Below are 26,485 nucleotides of genomic sequence, written 5' to 3'. Positions count from 1 at the left end.
ATCTAAGGTCATTTTATACTTTGTATTTTACTTTTTGGCATGTCCTGTACCTAGCATTCGTATTGCTGTGAGCTGAAATTTATTACAATTTTAATGCAGTGAAACCTACTTTCATTAGTCGTCTATTTTAGTAGTTGTTTGTTTTTTACAATGTGTAAGTGTGAAATTTTGTCATAGAAACGGGCGTTACTATTTTATGGTTTCATTCGATAGGTCTAATTGAAAAATTATACTTTGAGGAGATAATCATAGGTTAACACCTACATTATGTAAAATAATTGATGCTGTTAAAAATATATATATTGATACCATCATTTTTAACCCTTGTATTTTTTTTAAAGTGGACTTTTTTCCCGCTTTTGTTCTGGGCAAAAATCAGTAGAGAATTTTCTTGGGCAGCCGGTGTTTTCAGTATGCTTCAAAAACAGCGGTGCCGACGGCACGGCACGGCACGCGGCGCGGCGCGGCAGTGCGCGCACAGACAGCGGCGCCGCCGCTCGCCCGACGCCGACGCCGCGCCGCGCCTCCGCGTACCTAATATATTCCATTGATGATAACAAGTGTTTACCCTGGCCAATAGTTCGGTAAGTACTTATTTCCTTTTAAAATATTTTGTTACTGGTGATTATCATATTCGTATTAAACTGCCTTACACAAATTTAATTTATACTAAAGTATTTACATACCGTGAGTAAAATAATTATGTATAGAGTCGAAATGGTTTAATAACTACTTTACTTTCGTATGTAGTTATTGTTATACATTTAAATTAAGTTTAGTTTATTCTTATAAATGCACTTTTCAAATATAAAAAAACAATGTCATCAAGAAAAAACCGGCCAAGTGCGAGTCGGACTCGCGCACCGATGGTTCCGTACTTTTTTGTATTTGTTGTTACAGCGGCAACATAAATATATCATCTGTGAAAATTTCAACTGTCTAGCTATCACGGTTCATGAGATACAGCCTGGTGACAGACAGACAGACGGACAGCGGAGTCTTAGCAATAGGGTCCCGTTTTTACCCTTTGGGTACGGAACCCTAAAAACGTGTTTATAATGAAAGTTATTAACAATTTAATATTTAAATATAATTTCTGTTGTTGTCAGAAATATATTTTCCAGTTCCATCCATTGTTATTCCATTATCTTAGCGGTTTAGGTAAAACTTAACTTACACCGCGTTTAATAATTATTATCGTATAAAACATGTTTGTCAGCACTACAAACACCACACGCGTGTTTATTTTTAAATTAAAAGAATTAAAGTTTTATTTAGATGCTCTTAATACTCGTTACTTTACAATCGCCGAAAAGCTGCCAGGAGCTTTTCTTACAAGTTTTTAGACGTGGGCGATATAAACATTTTTATCAAGTATTCAAATTACCCGACTGGTTTGGAGCTCGCATTTAAAAACACAAAGTGAAAAGGTCGCGACAATTGAATTAGAAATGGCAGAAAAATAATCGTACAAATTTAGCTGTTTTGAATATTGATAAACTGTATACTTACTTATTTAAAACTTAGTTGCTACTAACATCATATATTATCAGTGAATATATATATATATATATATATTTGATAATATATCACACACGATTAATTTTAAAGTACCTAGGCTTGCTCAGTTTACACTTATGCTAAATTTTAAATCTCTTCTTTATTCAATTATATCTAACACACCACGCTGCCAATCAAGCGCTTGAAGAATGACAAACAGGGAGTGATTTAGCAAAATGAGCTAGTCAATATTATGTTAACAATTTTTATTGTTAATATAATACATTTATTTATTTACTCGGTATCTATATTTACAGTAACTACATTAATAAATAGTGCCCTTCAGTTCAGCCCTAATAGGGTTAAAAGGGGGTTGAAAATGAGTTTCGAGAAATAAATCCACGCTGACGAAGTCGTGGGCAACAGCTAGTTTATATAATTATTATATAAATGCGCGTGTCCTGACTGATTGACTGATTCATCAACGCAGAGCCGAAACTACAAAAAGTAGAAAGTTAAAATTTGCTCACCAGTGTTGAATTTATAAAGTGTACAAGAGATAAGAAGCGATTTTGAGAAATTCAAGTGGGGTTTAAAAGGGGATGAAAGTTTGTACGAGGTTCAAGTTTTATTCTAAGCTAGGAATTTGAAACTTTGTAAAAAAGTTATTTTATTAAAAACCGGACAAGTGCGAGTCGGACTCGCTCACCGAGGGTTCCGTTCTTTTTAGTATTTGTTGTTATAGCAGCAACAGAAAACATAATCTGTGAAAATTTCAACTGTCTAGCTATCACGGTTCATGAGATACAGCCTGGTGATAGACATACAGACGGACAGACAGACGGACAGAGGAGTCTTAGTAATAGGGTCCCGTTTTTTTCCCTTTTGGGTACGGAACCCTAAAAACAAGAAAACTGATTTCAGCGTTTTTGAAAATTCATACCCTAAGGTGGAGTTAGAGGGGTTTAAAGTTCAAAGTCGTCAAAGTCAAAATATTCTTTATTCAAATAGGCCTAGCACCAAGCACTTTTAAATTTGTATGGAGATCAAAATTTTTGTGAGTGCGGGACTGGAATATTTGTATAAAGGCATATTATTCGAATAAAAGAGGAATTCCAACTTTTTAAAAATTCATCCCCTGAAAGGGTTAAAAAGAGGTTGAAAATTTGTATGTAGGTCATTCATTTTTGCGAGTACATTTGGAATTGAATTAAATTGTACTTATTTTCTTAACGTGAACTTAAACCTGCCGGGCTATGATGCTCGACTGTATAAATGATATAGCTGTATAAATGATGATAAAACTGACATTTTATCCAGTTTTGACGTCTTATCCACTTTTGACAACGATAGCCGTTAAATGATATACTGCATAACATGGTCGTTGGATAATATGTCATTTGTCCACATTTCCACCTTAAAATTTGATGATAAGTGGATAAGTTAAATGATATATATGACACTTGTCCAGATTTATACATTTTTATACACTTTTGTCCACTTTGACAGCAATAGCCGGTAAATGGCTACGATTGTTGGATAAATAGATATATAGTCGATTTTTGACGGCTAGCCTTTGATTAATTTATCGTAGTGCTCACTGGGCACGATAAGTGGAAACACATAGACTTGAATACTAGAAGGGGATTTGAAATGAAATGAAATGTAATTAAAAGTATTTATTTGTCAGAATATGGTACATTGATGTGATCTTAAGTTAGAATTAATGCAAGTTCCATCATATTCTACCGTGAAGTTTGGTTTAAGGTCTTTTTGTGAGGATAGTTCATCTTTCGTTTGTTCTGCTAAGATTAGCGAAAAAGACTTGTGGAATATAAATTGTGAAATATACCAGTTTTTGGAGTTAAATATCAGTAAGTATCTGTTTTTTTTTTCACTATAATATATACAATTTGGATTCCATTTATTCTTTGTAGGGATGGCAAGACACCATTTCTTCTTGGCAGCTGCTGCTATTAAAAAAAGAGGAAAGAAAACTGCAACGACGGGCCATAAGGGATGCATGCAACCGATATGCCTAACAAGGAGTTTCGTCACATATATACCTATAGAGTGCGCAAAAAATTGGCACTCTATTTGTGTGGCGAACTCGACGCCGACCTCAAACCTCAACATGGCGATGGATTGCCGGCACATCTTAAAGTAAAGATATAATGTTGCACTATTCCTCAAATCTTTCTTGTCACCTTTACCACCACCTTGATCTTAATACTTGTTTAATAATGACATACCAACTTACAACTCTTTATTTTAGGTTCTAACATCACTGCACCTATTAACTGACGGTAGTTACCAAAGGGGAACTGGACAAGACCATGGCTTGTCCATTGCTCAATCTACCGTCAGCAAGTCCCTAGATCAATTAGTGACTGCGGTGAATAGAAGGTATGTCCATTTTGGTACTGAACACCACTGACGCAGGTGATGAGAACTATAATGATGTTCCTTTTATACGGCGTAATCACATACATAGTCAGTAACATTATATTTATACATTTTTCCTAATACATACTTACGTAGAATTTTGAGGACTATGAAATAGAAATAAGGCTTGAATGTGTATTTTTGAAAATTAAAAGTAATTTGAAGTGTTTCTAAATATTTCAATGCATATTCATATTCATATGTACCTAACTTTTGTTATTAAATGCAACTTCTTTAGGACTCTTCGAAGCTTGTACTTCCATATTTATGGAAGTATTATTCAATATTAGCTACGTGTAGCTAAGGTACCAAATCATAAAAGTGGTGGGTTGTTTACAGACTTAAGGACAAATGGATATCTCTTCCCAGGAGACGAGCGGTCCCGGCAATCCATCGCCAGAGGTTTACCCGGGTACCTGTCGAGTCGACCCTAGTATATAGTATCCATAATTTTTAGATGTAGGTTTTAAGTTTGTAAATTTCTGTATACTTTTTAATATTTGTTATATAAATAAATACACATATAGCTAATAAATTTTTTGATATTTTTTTGTATTAATATAAATAAATGTGGAACTTAAAAATGAAGTTCATAAGATAAGTATGCATAAAGCTGATGAAAGTAATTAATATGTACTTTATATCAATAATAAATTATGAATAAATAATGGGCTTGAAAAATTAGGTAGGTATATGCAACCTTCTCAATGTTACTTCATACAACCAAGTATTGTGTATACGCGAGTCAATGGCTAAAGAAATCGGTATAAGTAAGCTCTCCGATTACGCATAGGTTGTTACGAATCTCACGGTCACGTTATAAATACTGGGGTTTCCGAGATGTCTACATGCTTGCTAGCCTATCGTTGGGAATTAGGATTTTTCTTTTCTAGGGTTCCGTAGTCAACTAGGAACCCTTATAGTTTCGCCATGTCCATTCGTCTGTCTGTCTGTCCGAGGCTTTGCTCCGTGATCGTTAGTGCTAGAAAGCTGAAATTTGGCATGGATATATAAAATATAAATCAATCGAAAAAAATGATATGAGGTTTTTAAACAGTTTCTGACATTTCCTGCGATAAATCGAGGATTGAAAACATTTTAACAAAAATACTGATGATCTTAGATTTTTCTCATGGGCTGTATTGTCATCGAATAATAAAAGTTATCGAACTATAATAGAAGTGGCCTACCGCGTGCGCCCGTGAGGGATAGAACATACGCAATGCGACAATATGATTGGTCGAGTAGCCCACCATAAACCATTCAAATTTACGATGGGGAATAAAAAAAACCGGCCAAGTGCGAGTCGGACTCGCGTTCCTAGGGTTCCGTACATTACACAATTTAACAATTTAAGCAATGTATTTTTTATGTGAAACGTGAGTGAAATGTCTTTAAAAAACCCTTAGGGGTAGGATCAAAAACTAAGTAATTAAGCCCAATTCACGCTTGACTGCACATTTTTAGTAGGTTTTTCTGTAATCTATATGTAAAGATCTGTTTTGTGTTTTTTTTTTAAATTTAAGACCCAGTAGTATCGGAGATAAAGGGGGGGAATGGTAATTTTTTGTCTATTTTCTTGAATAACTTCTAAATTGTTTATCCTAAAATTATAAAAAATATATATTTGAGATTCTCACAATGAGCTCTTTCATTTGATGACCTTCCAACCCAGAGGGGGAACTAGGCATTGTTAGGATCAGTCCGGTTTCCTCACGATGTTTTCCTTCACCGAAAAGCGACTGGTAAACATCAAATTATATGTCGTACAAAGTCTATCATTTGAACCATGGGTTCAAAACAAAAAAAAAAAACGTGAATGTAGAGCTGTAGAAAGACATTCAATGAAAAGTCGTTTTTGACTTATCGCTAAAACTTCCCTTCTTAGTAAAAAGACGTACCTATGTACAAAGCGTTGCGAAGGTATGCACCTACTCCCTTTTGCCTGTTATGTTATGTTGTTACTTACTAATAGGTTCCATTCAAGGCAGCCTATTGTGACGGACGGGTAACTACGGAGCCCTACAATGAGCATGGCCCGACATGCTCTATGCCTTTTTTTTAGATATTCAGCACTTGAACCTCTTATGGTCACGGAATTAATTTAGATATTGTCTATGTCACCTATTTTGTGTGTTTTTTTACTAGCCTATACATATATAATAGAAGGAAGAATAGAAAAAAGGAGAGGCAGAGGAAGATCGAGACGTGCGTTTTTGGACCAAGCCAAAGAGAAAATCAACGTAGTGACGTATCAGGAGCTCAAAACAGTGGCAGAAAGAAGAACGGAGTGGCGTGGCGGTTACTCCACCGACAAGAGCCATCAGGCTCTTAAGAGTTATGATGATGACATATACATATAAGAGTGTTCCACTGCTCGGCAAAGGCCTTCCCTCTCACCGCTATTTAGTCCTATCCAAATTGTCCAATGTACACTCCCACTTCTTTTCTAAATAAGTGTCCTGCCATCTCTATTTTGGTCTTTCTCTGCTCCGAGGTCCATCCTGTGGGATCCAGTATGTGGCTAGTTCGTTAATTCGGCCAACGTGCCCTGCCCAGCCCCATTTAGCCCACTTATAGCTTTGCGACCTTCATGCCCACATCCACAATACCGGTTTTGGATCGCAGTGCGGTGTTTATATGTAATATGCTCGGTTGGTCGGTTCTACGAACATCCAGCATGCTGCGTTCCATTGCTCTCTGACAAACCTTGAGTCTGGACTTTTCAGTTTCAGTTTAAGACAAAGTTTATGAATAGGTAGGATAAACATTCCGACCAGTTTATTTGACAAAGAATATCTGAATTTATACCAAATTGACCTGAATATCTATTCAGGTGCTGAATTTCTTAAAAAACAAGCGCACGTGTTGTCATCACGGTTTATGACATACAGCCTGGTGACAGACAGACGGACAGTAGAGTCTTAGCAATAGAGTCCCGTTTTTACACTTTGGGTACGGAAACCTAAAAAGTAACCAAGGAACCATATACATTGGACACACGTAGGGAGCTTTTGAAATGTTTACGTTTCCCATTCGTAAAGTGTCCTAACAGCAAAATCCAACTATCTATATCTCTTTCGCTCATTACTTTTCATATGTAAATGTGGTGGTCGAAAATCGTGGGTTCACCCTCGGGTTGTGCTTTAGCTATGAATTTCGGTTAGGGTCCGTTTCATACAGACAAGTGGTTAATAAGGATATTCGCTGACTTTGAATATGTTTGACGAGGATGTATTTTCAAAATGGCATAAAATCGTCAAATGAAGGAGTTTAATAATAAGTAATACTTAGTTTTAAAGAACATATTAACTATTTACTTAAATAAAACCAAAATTGGGCGATATCGTGAGAATTTTTTGAGAAAAGTTATCTTAAAAAAGAAAAAAACGTTAAATGCTAAAAAATTTGCATCTTTGGTGACAGATTGCACAAAAACTATAAGTGATAGCACTGTAGTGTGTATAAGAGATTAATAGAAAATTTATTAAGGATCACTTCGTTCCTACACACTTTTTCTGTATCTTGAACGGTTTCCTTAAAAATTGAGAAAACCCGGGTTTCAGGCCCATTGCGGGGGGGTGGGGGGGGGGGGGGGGTGACGCAGAGGGGGGAGGGATGGGGAGGGTTGATGAAAAATAACCTCGGTCCATAACGTACATATCCCAATTTAAAAAAGTCTTCCATTAATTATGCCGTAATTTTAGCTAATTTCCCTTACCTAATGATTGACGCGACAGTATCTCGCCGCGAGATAGACTACCCGTCCTTCTGTATGAATTAAAGGGGGTCGGGTAGTCTATGTCGTGACGAAATACTCTCGCGCCAAACATGTGCTAGCCCGGCTATAATTAGTTTATGTAGCTTCAGATACCATAGTAAAAAAAATACAGCGAATATAAGTTTTTATAGAAAACTTGTTTTTGCTCTATTTCGTTTACGTTTACGAGAGCTATATAAACTAATTACAGACCTAGATATACCTCATGTTATCGTATATGCAAGGTTTCATTAAAATCCAACACGTAGTTTTAAAATGAGAACGAAACTCCGTTTGTATGGGAAGGTGAAATTCGGCCGAGCTTGCCCGGGACTCTTACATGAAGATTACTGTTTACATGGCGGAACAAAAAGTATCATTCATAAGATTAACATATAGGATAGCGTTTACCCCTAAAAGCATCTGCTAATAGGATCAGAGTCACATGGAAAAGCTAGTTACTAAATAAAATACCTAATTCATGCATGTTTGAGAAAGATAGACGCATTTAAAATGGCATGGCGGTAAGAAATTCTGCTTCTTCTGATACAGGCGTTCGTAGGGCTCTGTAGGAAAAAGATAGGAGGGCGAACCATTCGTTCAATCCATTAATTGTAATGCAATTATCAATGATACTACATCAGTTACTAGCGGCGATACTCCTCGCCCCTTTTGGAATGTGGCGAAAATCTCGCACTGACCCTTAATGAAACAAGTTGGTCCAGGCTACAGCTATATGTTTGTGAAGCTGGAGCTGGTGATGGTGGTGTGATATTAAAGCGAACAGAGGCCTCGCCGGCGAGTTGCGGAGGCATGAGGCGGGGAACATCTTTGTGTTAACGAGTAATATGCGACTTAAGACCTCGGGACGTGAACACTCGCGACGAGTCAAGACAGTAAGGGGCACGACGACTCAGACAGAGAACTCATTGCATCTAACACCATGAAATAGTAACATAGTAAATGAGAAACTTATATCAAATAACAAACACAAACCACAGTATATAATTATGTATAACTAAACAATTCACAATTAACGTCTGGCACGATACTGCAGAGTCGATACACTCTCGATGTGTGCACGGTGCACCGTCGCATCTAGCGGCGGCAGCGGGGACTTGGTCGGAGCCGGAGCGCTAGGCCTCAGACAGGGCGTCGAAACGAAAGGGGCTAAAGGGCAGGCGAAAGCCGGCACTCCAATGGGTAGGCCTAGTTTTTACAGGCGCCTTCGGGGACATCGGTAAACAATGAATTCGATAGGGTCGTAATCGTAACACAATTTCAAACCGTACCACAAAATTCTTACATTGCATATTTCCATTTTAAAAGAACATTTTTACATATATATGATTAAAATAGAATTTTACTACTGCTGTAATGCGACATGCTAAAGACGGTTAAATTTGAGGCGACGGTATAAAAGTTTTACTTTAATAAACGCCTTAAATAAACTCAATTAGAGTTTATTTTTCAAAAGCTTACACCATGGATAATTTTTAACTATCAATATCACATGTACATGGATAAGTGATAGGACGTCATTTAGCCAAATATTCATTAAAATACACTTTAATTAAACTTGTTTAGAATTGATTTTTCAAAAGCTCAAACCATGGATAATTTATAACTGTCTATGTCATTTGTACATAGATAAGTGGTAGAATGTGATTTAACAATCTATTCTTTAAAATACACCTTAAGTTATCGACTTTAAAATTGATTTTTCAAAACCTCATCGCTATCATTTGTCACTTATACGTTATCCTCGCGACTTTATATCCAATTATATCACTTATCAGATATGCCGTCTTTTCACTTATACAATTATAAATGAAATGGTGACAAAGCATCATAGCCCTCCTGCCTAATATCTGCGCCTTCTTGATTATTGTCACGTTGAAACTTACTTTAACACATTTATTCCCAGCAACCCGCTATACGCTTTTCGCTACAATCGGCTCGCGCTGGCATTAAAGAAGACTATTAGGTATAGTTATGGTCAGAAATAGTCGTTTCAAATAAGTACTTTGTATTAAAATTATTTATATTATGTACATACATATCAAACCAACATAAGTTTATTAGTAAATATGACTTGGCAACCCTCGTAACCGTCTGTATGTTCTGCAAAATTTTGCACTGTGCCATAAAGTCCATAGGAACTCCCGTGTGGTATACAAGTAGATACGTATATAAGTCGACGTCAAAGATTATGTTTAGAGTTTAGCACGTTACTCCTTTGAACCTAATAAATTGTGCACTATTAATTTCAATGCGTACATCTTTCGCATTGAAATTAATAGTGCACATAAGTTTGGTAATTGAACCGAAAGTTATACTCTGTGACATTTCTCAAATATCTGTATCAAAACTGTAACAGTAGTTCACGTTTAATAGACATAGAACCAGTTGCACAAAGCACAATTAGCAGACTGATCAACGTTAATCAGCAATGAAATATGGAACGGTGACGGTTTGGTGCAACCGACACAGGGTCTATTGCACCAAACCGTATGTCACCGTTAAAGCATTCGCAAAATTTTATTGTATGGGAAGTTTCATAGCTCACAGCTGAGTGACGTTGATCAGTCCGCTAATGCAACTGGCCCTTAATATCCTAATTTAAATTTTTGTCCTACTAATTTACGAATAGCTTACGTGTTTAGTATTGAGTATATTTGTAAACTTTGTAAACATTGGTACTATAAAGCGCGCGGTAGGTACCTAGTTTTATAAGATAAACGCAGCGATTTTAAATCAGATAATCTAACGACCATTTTTTAGTATTTTATTTTAAGATTAGTATTATTATTTTTAGATTTAGCTTTTAAGTTTAGTTTGTGATAAATAAATAAAATATATCTATGTACCTACCTAAAAAAAATCATACATTGTTTTAAGCGGTTAACGCAGCGGTAAGCACATTGTCATTTTTCCTACATTCCGTTTACCGCATAAAACAATCGCGCGCTTAAAGATATATGTTTGTTAATTGTCCTGGAGCGCTATTTTGATTTTAGAATCTGCCCAGGTAGCAAAATGACGTCAAATGACGTCAGCGACGTCATAATGACGTAATAATGACGTCATTATGACGTCGCTGACGTCATTTTACGTCATTTTGCTACCTGGGTGTTAGGGTTTTGATATTGATATGACGCTGATTGGTGCGCTAAATCCACTGCAAGCCGTGTCATTAGGCTTCTCGCTCGTACTTATTGGTGCGCGTGAGACGCACTGCTGAAAGTCGTGTCATGGTTGTATTATAACAAGATTCAAATTGTAAAATCTGAACACCGATCCTAATAGGACGATTTCAAATTAGACATAACAATTTCACTCCGCTGTATTTTATTATTTCAGCATTTATCTTTATCTTTGCCAAAACCTTATGTATATAGGAGGAAACTTGTTAGTAACTTACTTTTACAGCTTTGAATAAAAGAAAAGGAAATGTTTCAAAATTCTCACAAGGCTTCGAAAGTTTGAACAAGTCATCAATCAGAAGAAAAATATACTTGATACCTACAGATAAATACGTAGATAACTTACAGAAATGTTTTACTTAGATTTACCTACTTAGATTTTAGGTAGGTATTAAAGTCCCTTTTTTTTTCAAATCGCAATCCGTTCCCTAAACGGATAGTACCTACTTACTTACCTATTACCAAAAAATACCTACTCGTAGCAGACCTAATAGTTAGGTCAAGAAACAGATACCAAATAAATAATCTTTAAAGTGAAATATAAATATTATAGATATATTATAGGTAATTGTCATTGAATTGTATGTGTAAATGTTATCAAATAATGAATGTTCGCTTTTTTATTTATACATCGTTTTTTTTTACTCGGTTAATTTCAAGGGTGTGTTCCTGAGCTTAAAATAAGTAACTTTCTCAAAGACTGTTCTTCTATTATTATTATTATTTCTTTATGGTATTCTAGTAAACTCCATTTTGGAGTTAATCGATAATTTACTTTTATCTGATAAGGCCCTACGGGCATGTAACAAGTATTAGATTATAAGTACTAAGCCTGTGTCGAAAATATGAAATTCGTTGAAAGAATAAATAGCCCTTTATTATAATAGCCTTAAGAGTACAACTTGCCTTAAGGCCTGTTTACATATAGATAAGTGTTTAGTATGAGTTTTATACATTTGTTACTAAACGCAAGAACTAAGTAACTCGGACGATCGATGTTTGAAATTATATTGATATGTCATAGTTTTTAACTGTTTGATCGAATTAAATATAATTCCCGTGTTACAACCACGTTATATGCAGCATTTAATTACTTTTTAGAAAAAAGAAACAATTTTTTGAAAATTAACTATTCTATTAATTTCCTTAAATGTACTTACCCCAAAATTAACGGAATTAAAAAAAAACGTACAGTAGGTAAAATTATATATAACTTCATCAATTCTTATTAACAGATACATAACGCATTTCCAACTTTCATACGAATTTATATGTTGAAAGAAGAGACAAGCAGCTTTCTTAATTCTATTTTGCCGAGTTACTTTCTGAATATAATCCGTGGAGTGGAGTGCGAACATGTTGACTGCCTCGCCCACGTACACGTTTGCTCTAATTACATATGCGATCTGAGGTGTACCTATTGTAAAGTTCAAGCATTAGCTTTGTTTGTCCCACACCCCATTTGCGTATATGTAAGTTGAGACCAAGAGGCAGGTCGTGATACTTACTTACTTACTTACTTAATGGCGCAGCGACCCAAAATGAGTCTTGGCCTCCGACACGAGTATACGCCAGTCGTCTCGATCCTGTGCCATCTCCCGCCAGTTATCGGCATGGAGAGCGCTCAAATCTACTCCAACAGCATCGCCCCAGCGATACCTGGGACGTCCGACCGGCCTCCGCCCCACCTGGCGTCCCAGGTACGCCCTTTTAACGCCGCGATTCTCCTCCATTCTCAAAACGTGGCCGAACCAGCGGAGACGGTGAGCTTTTGTCTCGCCTATAATGTTGGGTGCGAGGTATTTATAAATTCCAGGTCTTTGTATTGCAATAATAGGGACCTATTGAAGTATAGGTAACGCACAATAATTGTGAGAGAACAATTATTGTTTTCTCCCTATTGTAAAATCATACGAATTCCTGTCCTACATTAACGTTTGATAATAAAACAAAAGATTATAACATATCTCTTTTTTATTAGTCTGATTTAGTTTTATTTAATCCGCACTATATTACCGCGGATACTAATACAAATATTTTTAACGCGTTGTACCTATTTTAAAAAAATTGTCTAAACTGAAACCTGAACGCCCTCCAAAATACAATATAATCAACTCTTTCATTCCACTCTAAATTGATTTCGAGGCTTGATGAGTTCCATCTGAAAATGTTGATGAAATTTGCTTGGAAACTTTCAATAAATATTGACCCGTCGCCTTCATCAACAACTTTGAAAAGCTAGAAGAAGACCGCCACTATAAACATTTCAGATCGTGTGATCTCTAAAAGCTTTGCATTATATTTTTTCTAAATACCTTGCAGTGGGTAAACAAAATGGGTTCTTGTCATCACCAGGCATAAAGCCGTCAAATACAGTTTTTCCTCCTAATTTCAGTGTTAAAGAGCATTAGGTAAGTAATTTAGGTATCATTCTGCAAAGTCTTTTAATAATTAAGGGGCGTAATAGGACGCAAAGGCGTGTGTTTAAAAAATTCAAAAATTATACTTATCATTCTTACATAACAACAATGATTTTTCATAATTTTTGGACAAAATGTTTGAATGAACATTTCCTTCTTACCCTGAGTCGACGCCTGGACGGCCTCCGACCGCCTATTTCTGAGCGGTTTGCCCTTCGGGCATCTGAAGCTACCTAATGAACGTGACCTATCGAATTAGTGTGACTATCGTGAAACTTGGGGGAAAAAGCGACTGACATACACCTGTAATCAAATTAACTACTGTAAAAATAAACGACTGGTTAAAAAGCAGTGTTGTTAACTTTTATATTGTCCACAGGAAAGATGCCCGTTTTCCGGAACGTTTTTGACCAAAATTAGTTTTCTATTTTAACCGTTCAATAAAAAAGATTAGCCTAACTTATATCATTGATAAGGATTAACATTAATGCCATAAATCACTTATCTAATCAAACCAATTATTTTATTCCTAGTGGTCCATAGGATACAATGAAAGTCGGGACACATTTATTGTGTAAAACTAAACGAACTCATTATCGCGATATTGGGTTGAAAACGATAACGAAAATGATAATGGTTTTAATGAATTTTGCTCCTACATGTTAATACCAATTAACACTAAATGACTTTTGCGCCAGGTCCTTTTTTTATTTTATAAAAACATAGCGGAACCCTAAATATATGAATTTTATTTTATTATCATTAATTAATAACAAGTTGTCATTTACGAGTACACATATTCCAAATAATTGTCCTAGCAACCGATTCTGATTTTAAATTCTGTGTTCTAAAACTGTTATGGATTTGATCTGTCAGCTTTAAAAAGTTAAATTACAATTTTGACATCTAAAAGATCATGTCCATAACAGTTCCAAACAAGAAATAAAAATCAGAATCAGGCTGCTAATTTCTTATATGAAACAGTGTTCTTTCAGTTCATTGCGTTTATTGGATTCCTTTTAAAACTTTGTACATATTTAATATGTTTTCGTATTACATGAACTCCTAGGAACTCTATAAAATGCGTTTGATTTTAATAGTCACTATGCGGTGCTGTTTTAAATTTACTCTTCCCACGTTAACAGCCGGCTGTAAATCCAAAGTAAGGATTATTTAATGGAGTCTTGAGAGCCTGTCTTACCTGTACCTTTCCGACCTTAAGAGAATACACATGGTCTTTATGACATGAGTTAAGGAAATAGGTACCTAACAGTCAGACGATTTTGTTGAACGGATTTATATATATTGATAAGATGATTATAGTTTGATAAGAATGATTTTAGTAATAACATTTCATATTACTAACAAACTAGCTAACTATTTTGGCTGTCATCCAACGAGAATCTTAGCCTCCGAAACGATAGCGTACCACCTGTCTCAATCCCTAGCAACTTCCTGCCGCTGGGCAGGAGTTATCATTAAAATTAGAAATATCTTAGTATTTTCAGTTCTGAAGTCAGAGGCAATCGACGAACAACGGGCCAATTACTAGATATCACCTAGATATGAAACAGAAACGATAACGAGATATTTAAGAAAGTCATGTCAAATTTGACATTTCCGCGATTCCGAATGTCCTCTTGAATGATCTCTTTAAGATTATGGATATGTAATGGATATCCCAAAACGTCACAATAATTGTAGCGTGAAATGACAATAGGTTTCTCGAATCGAACTGCAAAAGATAACTAGTTAAGAACTAAACTATAACGTATCTATTAGATCTCGTGTTGTTCTCGTATCTAGTAATTATCACGTTGTTCGAATTGACCGGCAAGTCTGTATGTACCTATATATGTGTTTGGCACCATGAGAGCGCTCAGCATGGGAATATTTAGCTCTAAATTACATTAATTTAAACAGCACACACAGCATACTTAACACTTTCAAGTTGCAAGGAACAAAACAAATTTCTGATAATCAATAAATGTACTCTGAACGTAATTAGGTATTGCCTGACCAGTAATATATGATCATTGTCAATAGGGCGCTGTTGTTGTGCATGTATAGGGTGACAGTTCAGTATAGTATGAAAAAATTAGTTCCAGTGAAATTCCGCAACATGGCGCTTGATCATATATTCCTGGTCAAGCTTTAATTAACCTTATTTTCCAAAATAAACATGAAAAAAAACAAAAAAAAAACAATCCAATTCAATGCAATGAAATGGAGGCGAAACGACAGCTATTACGCACGGGACTATTAGGCAATTTGCATATGGAATTGATTGTTACCAAATCAATTTGTATATTAGAAACGTAGCCTTAACAGATAGGTACTGAAAACCGTACTGATTGAATTTCTCTGTTAGAAATAAATTACCAATGTTAGAAGTGTTGAAAGCTATATCATTAAAAACGTTAAAGAGGGGAGACTTCGCCTAGCACTGGGACGCTCCTTGAGCTCTTTCAGTTTTTAAAAAAACCGGCCAAGTGCGAGTCGGACTCGCGCACCGAGGGTCACCGTACTTTTTTGGAGTCTTCTCCGAGACCACGGGGACAACGCCGTCCTCGAAACGTCGGAGGTAAATTTAAAACTTATTTTACGCGATTAAGTCCCGTCGTTGTAAATAATTATGGCAACAATATACATAAACGCAATATTTCACCGACAAAATCGCAATTTCCTTGTTTTCCACGGCTTCTAACTCTTCTAAGCGATAGCGACGTTATATGCTGACGTCACGATGTAATGACATTTTGTATGAAGCGTTTCGTCAGTAAAGTGCGGGTTTGGGTTTATCATTTGTGACTTTTGTATTTCTTTAAGACAATGGGTCCCATACAAACATTTGATCCTCAAAACAAACGGTACCATTCATTAAAAAAAACCGGCCAAGTGCGAGTCAGACTCGCGCACCGAGGGTTCCGTACTTTTTAGTATTTGTTGTTATAGCGGCAACAGCAATACATCATTTTTTTTTTTTTATTATTATTCAAATTAGTTACACAGCATTACAGTATTACTACCAAGGCACTGCGAACTACAAAACACATAAAAATACAAAGATACAATGCCCTACGAGAAAACACAAAAATTTAAGTATTTAAGATTTGGGCGACGACATAACAGCGTGGCTCCGTTGCGTCGTCTGGCTTGGTGTAGAATTCGGCAAGTTGCCCCGGAACCGCCGAAACACCACACCCTTCGGCCAGAAGTCCGCGCTAGCGATGGTGTCCTGCAGCGGCCGCGGCACGCGCACCACAAATGAACTGAAGTGCACATAGTGACGCGACTGTAGCTGGTGCACCCTCAGCGTATAGCCAGTCTTCTTGCGGATGTACTCCACCACCTCGTCGGCTCCGGCGGAGTAATGCAGTCGAGACACGTAGAGCGCCTTACTCGGTGTTGCAATTCGTAGACCGGAATTAACCGGCTCCGCAGTGCCACACAGAGTCTTACGGGGCGACCTGCGTGCCTTTCTCTTCCTTTCCACTAGTGTGAATCCCTCCTTATCCACATTGGTGCGGGAGGACTTCTCTAAAAGGGGAGCCCGTGATTTACACGCCTTAGAAGGCGCGTTGACCCGGTTAGCTGCGACAGACTGACCGGCGACGTCAGCATAAGCACGCTGACGTGACTTGGAGGAGACAGGAGGCGGTCGCTCGCGCGGGGGGTGCGCGGGCGGTGCAGCGGCGCGTGCGGCACATTTTGCAGTGTCGTAATCGCTCTTGAAATTTGAAAATGTGTGAATCATGTGTGAAAATCTCAACCGTCTAGCTATCACGGTTCATGAGATGTGCCTGGTGACAGACAGACGGACAGACGGATAGACGGACAGCGGAGTCTTAGTAATAGGGTCCCGTTTTTACCCTTTGGGTATGGAACCCTAAAAAATACAGAATACCCTATTGTTAGCGACAACTGCGACAAGTGTCTGCTTCGAATATTGCAGAAAACTTTTCTTTGCAATGGGACAAAGAACCTCCCTTCGGGCAACTGATATTTGAGCACCTGAAATCGCTTTGATGTAAGTGTAAATGGATGCTGATAATAATGTGTCAACCCACAAAAACTTAAATAATGAGACTTTAATGCCATATTGTAGCTGGTCCGCTCGACTTCATTTTGCAAAAATGACCTTAGTGATTTAAATTTGAATTTGAATTTATAAATATTCCAAAATTTAGAAGAAATCAAAAAAGGTTAACACAAATCCATTTCATCATCATCATCATCATGTCAGCCGATAGACGTCCACTGTTGGACATAGGCCTCCCCCAAGGCTCGCCGCTCCGACCGATCCTGTGCCGCTCGCATCCACCGAATTCCCGCGAATCCATTTACATGTGTTTAATTGGCACATTTATTAAAATTGATCGCAATATGTCCCTAATTGCTCAAAGGCGAAGCTCACCATGTGGTCTCAGCCTCAATCTATAGGTAAAATACATTAGCAAAACGTAATGATAATAAATTGATCTAAATGTAGGCACCCACACGTAGATACGATGTTGCTCACATTAGACACTGACAGTTTTTTAATTTGTCTGTGATGCCCTTACACTAACATACGAGTACGAGACTTAAAAAGTTATTCGTGGGTATTAAGTACTCGGTAACTTTTCAACTAAAAGGCACAGTCAGACTCAGACGGGAGCGCCGAAAACCCATCAAGTTACTTTTTAGTCAACTCTCTTGTTTTTGAAACGGCAACAATCGTTTGCAGCAAGAGTTTGAACAACGTTAGAGAGGCCCTTCCGAAAGTTTATAACGAGTCCGAAAGTTTATGACAGTCCTAAATATACCCTACCTACACATACACATAGTAGTGTGCAATATTACAGCAGTGTAAGTATTTATATTACAGGAACTTGAGTAAATAATTTCTAAAATAGGTTCTACAGTCATGGCTTGTCGTGTGCAGCACTATCACCAGAGCCTCAAGCAAGTAAAGAAACTAAGTACCTAGACGGTCAAAAATTAACAACAAGTCTTTTTGTTTTCATCCTCTGATGATCATCGTATAGAAAAGTTTCAGTAACAGGTCGCATGCGTATTGTTTACCATATTAATAGAAAAAAATTACGATATATTTGCACACGTGTGACCGGTGTGACCTATATGACAGCATGCAACCTTGGCGTTATTCCGAGACTTATCAACTCACCAAAATATTTGCCATTTCGTAAAACGTAGCCCACGCAGCAAATGAGAACCCGTTTGATTAATTTGTTTGAGTTTGATCCAGTTTAGCGATATGAATTAATTTTTATAAAGGCTAATGGTACTCGACTTCTAATTATACGCGTAGGTAACTACCATTTACTTACGAATATGTCGGCAAAATGAAATAAGACGTTCTATTGACTAAATTGAGGCCAAGGTGCGCTTCAGACCAGATGGCGCCACCTAACGGAACTTCGGAGCGGTGGGGCAACAAGCAGTGGGAAGGCATAAAAACCGGTCCACTGCGCCCGCGCCGGCATTCTGTTGCGGACCTCCGACGGATCGTTGTGCCTCTAGTGATTGACTTAGAATATTCCTAGTAAATTATTGTTGTTGTTAATTATCGAAAGTGATTAATGTGTAATTTGTTTTGATCAATATACCGCATATTAAAAGTGTTCCATTGTTTTACTTACTGCTGCTAAAATAGTCGTCTTACACGTCCACATGTCGGATCTTGAGCAACCCAAAGACCCTGACAACGGCACTAAGCCGACATCAGAAGTGACAAAAGAACCCAGTGACGACAAAAGCAAATGTGGCAGTATGCAAGACAAACCATCCGCGAGTGCAAACAATAATGACGCTGACATTTTTATGCGAGTATTGCGTAATATGGCAAGTGGTTTACAATCTCAAGTGACACCTAATTCGGCGCCTGGGCCGCCACTGAAGCTCATTCGTTTTGACCCGGAGGATGCTGACGCTGATATTGAAGGATGGTGCAACATAAATGAGGTGATAATAAAACAAAGGAAGCTTGAAGGTACCGATTTATTATTGGCTTTAACACATGCATTGCGTGGTCGTGCAGCTTCTTGCTTAACAAAACTTAAAACTGATTGTATCACGTGGAACAGTATAAAGGAATTGTTATTATCCAAATTTGCTAAGCCAATGCTTATGCAGGACTACTTTGATAGTATTATTAAATTCCAAATAAATAACAAAGAAACTGCTGCTGATGCTGCTGTACGACTATGGCAATTAATTGAAAAGATTCCTAATCTTGATTTACCTGAGAATGTGATTACTGGCTTTGCCATATCGGTTCTATCAAATACTGACCCGAATATTCGACGCGAACTAAATGCCCACGTTATCACTGCAAAATCTCATTTGTGCCGAGTGTTGCGAGGTGTATCTCTTCTAAAAAGGAAACATGATGATTTCGAACAACGCACCGATAATAAACGAACACGGTATTTTGATTCTCGCACTTTTAGCGGCACGTGTCACCGATGTGGTGAAGTTGGCCACAAAATAGTGAACTGTCATCTGAATCGACCTACCAGTTCGCAGATTCCAAAGCAGCCCTCCTCTCGACCGGAAGAAAAACGCCCTGTTACCTGTTTTACCTGCGGCAAGCCTGGACACCTGTCATCCACCTGCCAAGCCATCAAAGGAAAGAAAGATAATGTGACGATCAAGGAAGTTAACCTATGTTCCAAGGAAGCGGTAACTGGTGAGCTGAATATAGCAGGTACTAACTGTCATTTTATTTTTGATTCCGGTTCTGAAATTTCAATGGTTAAACGAAGCGTTGCGCAACAAATCAAAGGAACACCATTTCACGAAACAGTTCTTTTGAAGGGCGTAGGTGAGGGTGTTATATGTAACGAGCAATTGCGTTGTGTTGTTAACGTGCAACAGTTGACATTAGAGATATTGCTGTACGTCGTTAGTGATAGTAGCCTAGTAGAACCTGTATTAATAGGTCGTGATATTCTTAAAATGGGGGTACGTGTTGAAATAGATGACGAGTCAGGGCTCACAATATTTAAATCAAAATTTGCTCAAGTCTGTAATGTACTTCCAAAAGTTGATTTGTCGAAGATTGATACTGACGTTACTGGGTCAGATCAAATTGCTCTTTTAGAATTGATAACAAAATTTTCTGATAGTTTTGTCGACGGTGTGCCCACTAATAGAGTGAACACTGGCTTTATGAAAATTGAATTGATAGATGAAAACAAAACCGTACAAAGACGGCCATACAGACTTTCGGCTGCTGAAAGACAGGTTGTTAGGAGTAAAATATCTGAACTAATGGAAGCAGGCATAATACGTGAAAGCAATTCGCCTTTTGCTAGCCCCATTCTTTTAGTAAAGAAAAAAGATGGTAGTGATCGTATGGTAGTCGATTATAGGGAATTAAATTCCAATACTCGTGCTGATAATTACCCACTTCCTAGAATAGCTGACCAAATCGATCGGTTACATGGTGCAAATTATTTCACCTCACTTGACATGACCTCTGGTTTTCACTGTATCCCTATTGAACAAGAATCCATAGAACGAACATCATTCGTTACCCCTGATGGACAATTTGAATATGTTGCCATGCCATTCGGTCTCAGAAATGCGCCTTCCGTTTTTCAAAGATGTATTCAAAAAGCCCTCAAAGGTTGCGATTTTGCACAAATTTATATGGATGATGTCTTAATACCATCTCAAACTATTGCTGAAGGGATGGAAAGATTAAATCGTGTTCTCAATGCTCTTACTGAGGCTGGTTTCTCTTTGAATATGAAAAAATGTAGCTTTTTAAAGACACGAATTACTTACCTCGGTTATGTCATCCAATCGGGAGAAATCAGACCTAACCCGAATAAAGTGCAGGCCTTAGTAGACAGCCCTCATCCTCGTACAGCTACTCAAGTTCGACAATTTATCGGTTTGGCTTCCTATTTTAGGCAATTCATACCGAAATTTTCGCAACTAATGGCACCTTTATATCCGCTAGTCCAACAAAAGGGAACAATCAATTGGACAGACCAGCATACTGATGTTTTCAAAAAAGTTATAGAGATTTTGACTTCGGAGCCTGTATTGGCCATTTTCGACCCCAATAAGGATATAGAGCTTCATACGGATGCTAGCTCTCTTGGCTATGGTGCAGTCCTGATACAGCGGCATAATAAAGTCCCTCACGTGGTGGCCTATTTTAGCCGCCGTACCACTGAAGCCGAATCGCGTTACCATTCGTATGAGCTCGAGACCCTTGCTGTAGTTCGGGCTATAGAGAATTTCAGACATTATTTGTATGGGCGTCGATTTACAGTACGTACAGACTGTAATGCACTGAAAAGCTCTAGTTCAAAACGAGACCTGACGCCACGTGTCCACAGGTGGTGGGCAATCTTACAATGTTATGATTTTGACATAGAGTATAGAGAAGGTCGACACATGTCACATGCTGATTTCTTGTCAAGAAATCCTCTCCCTACCTCCTCCTCTTGCGATACTGACTTAAAACACAAAATTGTCCAAAATGTTGAGTTGCAATATGGATGGCTAGCTGTAGAGCAGCAACGTGACAGCGAAATTTCTGACATAGTTTCGAAATGGAGTAACGGTGACCTTCCCCAACACGTAGCACAGTCTTATGATGTTAGGAAAGGAGTATTGTATAGGAAAATCCAGCGCAATAAACGTAGTTCGTGGTTGCCCGTGGTACCCCGTTCCTTGGTTTGGTCACTCATTAGTCATATTCACGTAGAACTCAAACATCTTGGTTACGAAAAGACATTGGATAAGCTGTATGACTGTTACTGGTTTCAGGGAATGGCTAAGGCGGTAAAAAGATTTGTTGACTCTTGTCTAATATGTAAAACATGTAAAGGAACTTCTGGAGCGCAACAAATTCAATTACATCCAATCCCTAAAGTGTCTATTCCTTGGCATACCGTGCATATCGATATTAGTGGTAAACTTAGCGGTAAAAGTCAAAGAAAAGAGTACGTTTTCGTGACTATTGATGCATTTACCAAATACGTTTTGTTGCGTCACACACTACATTTAGATTCCACCAATGCAGTTCACACTTTAGAATATGCCGTAAGTTTATTTGGACCCCCAAAACGAGTCATTGTAGATCAAGGGCGCTGCTTTGTCAGTAATGAGTTTAGGGCCTTTTGCATCGAAAATCACATAGATTTACACATCATTGCGACCGGAGCTAGTCGAGCAAATGGACAGGTAGAAAGAGTTATGCAGACTCTTAAAAATCTTTTAACAATAGTGGAAAATAATGATGATAGTGTCTGGAGGGATGAACTTGAAGAAATTCAGTTAGTTTTAAATACATCAAGATGCCGCGTAACGGGTTTTACGCCCATCGAGCTCATGCTCGGTATTAAGAGCCAACCATTAGGTATTGCAAAGATAATACACGATGTAGACGCTAACGATAATAATAGGAATACTTTGGAGGAAGACAGGCAACTCGCGGCTGATAATATTCTTTCTTTAGCTAATTCCGATAAAGAAAGATTTGACAGGGGCAAAGCTCAGGTAAAACCATTTAGTGAAGGTGATTTTGTGTTCTTGAAGTGTTGCGAACGTAACCAGACTAAGCTAGATCGAAAGTTTAAAGGGCCTTTTAAAATTACTAGAGTTTTGGAAAATGACCGCTATGAACTGCAAAACATTGATGGCTCAAGTAGGACCTATAAATACCCCCATGAAAGCTTGCGAGAGGTACCTAAAGGGCGAGCAGGGCTGACTGAAGTGGCAGAGGTTATGTGTGATGATATTTTTGCGGAGGATGAGACCGTGTCGGCAAGTGAAAGCGAAACTAATGAGAATAGTCCGATGGTAGTAGATGTTGAGGTGCATAATGAGATGGAAGACATTCCGGTAGTCCCTGGGACTAGCCGAATGTGAGACTGCAGTATTTTGTGTGAGAGTGAGCTGCATATTTGTTGACTGGCTGCAATCTTCTGGCTTGCCTCACTCTATATGAGTGTCGGCCCCCAGATAGAGGCGCAGAGCTGTAACAAGTGCAGGACGAAATCCGTTGGAGTGACATAAGTCTGATGAATTGATTTGTAGTCAAAGTGATGATGAATTTTATTATGATTAAGATTTAAGTGAAATTTATGGTAAATGTTTACAGATTAGGCGCCCGAGGACGTGCGAAAGTCAGGAAGGCCGTGTCGGCAAAATGAAATAAGACGTTCTATTGACTAAATTGAGGCCAAGGTGCGCTTCAGACCAGATGGCGCCACCTAACGGAACTTCGGAGCGGTGGGGCAACAAGCAGTGGGAAGGCATAAAAACCGGTCCACTGCGCCCGCGCCGGCATTCTGTTGCGGACCTCCGACGGATCGTTGTGCCTCTAGTGATTGACTTAGAATATTCCTAGTAAATTATTGTTGTTGTTAATTATCGAAAGTGATTAATGTGTAATTTGTTTTGATCAATATACCGCATATTAAAAGTGTTCCATTGTTTTACTTACTGCTGCTAAAATAGTCGTCTTACACGTCCACATGTCGGATCTTGAGCAACCCAAAGACCCTGACAACGGCACTAAGCCGACAAATATAATTTTAAAATCGTATCTTTAATAATTCACATAATTACCTACCAAGTTTTATTGTGATATATATTACTGGTTCATAGTTTTTGTTTCATTTATCAATTAACAGTGTAATTTTTGGTTTCAGATGTGATGACACGTCTAGCGAAAGAAGGTATCGCATGGACCGAAATGCTTTCATCGTCGCACCCTCGATGACAAGGCGTGACGGCTGGCAACCGGACATCCAACATGGCGAACGTCACAGACGCATTCTGTGTGCCAGGCGCCACAAACTTCAACAAGGCTTATAGCCGGTTACACGGCTACATTGCTTTAGTCATCTGCGTTGTCGGATCAGCCACGAACTCTATCAACATTGCAGTACTCAGCCGCCGTGAGATGACCAGTACCACTAACTCCATCCTCACCGGCCTCGCTGTCGCAGATCTCTTGGTTATGCTCGAATACATACCCTACGTGATACACATGAATATCAAAATTGGCCCCCAAATCAATCAGAATACTTACACGTGGGCCGTTTTTGTCTACTTCCATTCCATCTTCAGTCAGACTTTCCACACAATATCGATCTGGTTAACAGTGACGCTTGCAGTGTGGAGGTATGTCGCTATCGCTTACCCTCAAAAGAACCGGACTTGGTGTAGCAAGAAAAACACTACTACAGCTATAGTGAGCGCGTATGTGATTTGCCCGTTTCTTTGTCTTCCTATTTATTTCGCAATGAATATAGTGCCAAGTGAAGTGACGCAACACAACAATACCGAGTTCGCAGAGGACTTGGCTCTGCCAGAAAATCGGACCGTTTACGTGTTAGAAATGTCTAAGAACGTACAATTCGTTACAGCTGTTATGTGGATATACAGTGTAATATTAAAACTCGTACCTAGTATAGCGTTATCAATTCTAAGTTTGTGTCTAATTTCAAAATTGACTATCACGGAAAGAAGAAGGCAGATACTTTTGAAACGTTCAACCGTGGGACCAAATGAGGTACGTACCTAATTATTTCTTGTAAACATCTCAAACCAAACTTTGTTTTAAGGGGCCCACTGACTATCAGTCCGCCGGACGATATCGGCCTGTCAGTTAGAACAAAAAAGTTATGAACAACTGACAGGCCGATATCGTCTGGCAGACTGATAGTCAGTGGGCCCCTTTAAGTAAACTATCTGTCAAAATTGACAGCTACATAAATAAATATATGTGGTGTAGACAGCTTTATTTATTATTAACTCATCTGACATGCTTTATAAACCAACCGCTAACCATCTCATAACTAAATAAACCAGGAGCATTAATTAAATTCCACGAAAAGTGAGTTCCGTCTTTTTTTATTACATGCAGCTTCTGCCAAAGAACGGGTAAAGTGAAATATTTTAAAGCCTGGCTTTAAAAGTAGGATTCGGAATAGTTTGTTAATCTTAAAATACCTCGGAATTCGCTCTGTATCCGTATCAAAAATATGTCGCAGTCACTATATGATTCGTGATTCTTCTCACCTGATGGTCTCATCGGAAGATCAGCGCTGGAAGTCACCAGCAACATGCTGAGATGAGGCCATTTCGTGGCACTTTAATCTTATTTTATGTTTTCTTTTGTATTATGTAATGTCTTGTTTGTTTGTGCTTACGAATAAAATCTCATTCTATTCTATATTTTTCGAAAGCACCTTACTTCCAACTTTCAAATCCAACCTGAATGGTGTTTTTGGGACCAAGTTTCTTCACGGTGTTTTCTTTTTACCTAAGAACTTGGTTTATATCAAATGATTTCATACAGAAAAGCTTATTGCCATGAGCTTGTGTTTGACTATGACTCACGGCCGTTTTGAAGCTCAGCAGGAGCACATTCCTACTCGTACTTAAACAACTTTATTTACCTAATTAAATTTCAGCGCACTCGGACTGTAGATCGAATTAGGTTATTGTTGAGTTAGGTTATTGTATACATATCGTGTATACATAATTGTTTATAAAACTATTACAGTAAAACTGAAACATATTAGGCGCTTTGGATTTGCATAATGATCATAAACCTAGGTTTGATTGAGAAGATGATCAAGTCATATTGTTATTTATCTTATCAAGAATACATGTTACATTTTATGAAATTACGAGTATTTACATTTAAGAACCCTATTTGCAAAAAATCCCGTTTCAAGTTAATTATAATTGTAAATAAATCTCAATACAATTTGTCTTAAGCCGCTGTACTCAACTGAATTACGACCTTACTATGCAAGTGAATTTAGCTCAAAATTTTATTAGCTGGAGTAAGAGTTCAGTAGCGAGGCGATACAGAGTGTAGATATAGGTATTTAGGTATACTTAAACGTGTTAAGGAGTTACAGGTTTCAGCATGGAAAGTTCGTGAGAGTTACCTCAAGACTACTAGCTTAACTATAATCATGGTTTGTAAAAACACGAGTGGGTACCTATTTTGCTTGCCTCTTATTCATAATGAAAAGTTGAGTGTTTACCTCATAGAAATTTTGGTACCTATCCGGTTTCATACGCATAGGTACAAGGGATGAAATTGTATTTTTAAAATTGTAGTAATTGTTGATTTAGGTATCTTTTACGACCTACTCAATCAA

The 26,485-nt window shown here is 37.9% G+C and overlaps 1 protein-coding gene across 1 annotated transcript in view; it reads left to right on the top strand.

Moving 5' to 3' along the window:
* Nucleotides 1–487: 487 nt before the first annotated feature.
* Nucleotides 488–26,485, top strand: part of LOC134742400 (G-protein coupled receptor dmsr-1-like) — a 51,108-nt gene continuing 25,110 nt past the window's right edge. Inside the window, exons 1-2 of the mRNA XM_063675535.1 lie at nucleotides 488–584; nucleotides 24,014–24,879. Coding sequence (XP_063531605.1) covers nucleotides 24,118–24,879 — 762 coding nt within the window. The 5' untranslated portion in view covers nucleotides 488–584; nucleotides 24,014–24,117. The remainder of the gene's footprint in view (nucleotides 585–24,013; nucleotides 24,880–26,485) is intronic.

Source organism: Cydia strobilella, chromosome 6 (assembly GCF_947568885.1).
Source record: "Cydia strobilella chromosome 6, ilCydStro3.1, whole genome shotgun sequence".
In the NCBI taxonomy this organism is placed as follows: domain Eukaryota; kingdom Metazoa; phylum Arthropoda; class Insecta; order Lepidoptera; family Tortricidae; genus Cydia; species Cydia strobilella.
The sequence above is the reverse complement of the archived record's forward strand: the minus strand, read 5'-3'. Positions and strand labels throughout refer to the sequence as shown.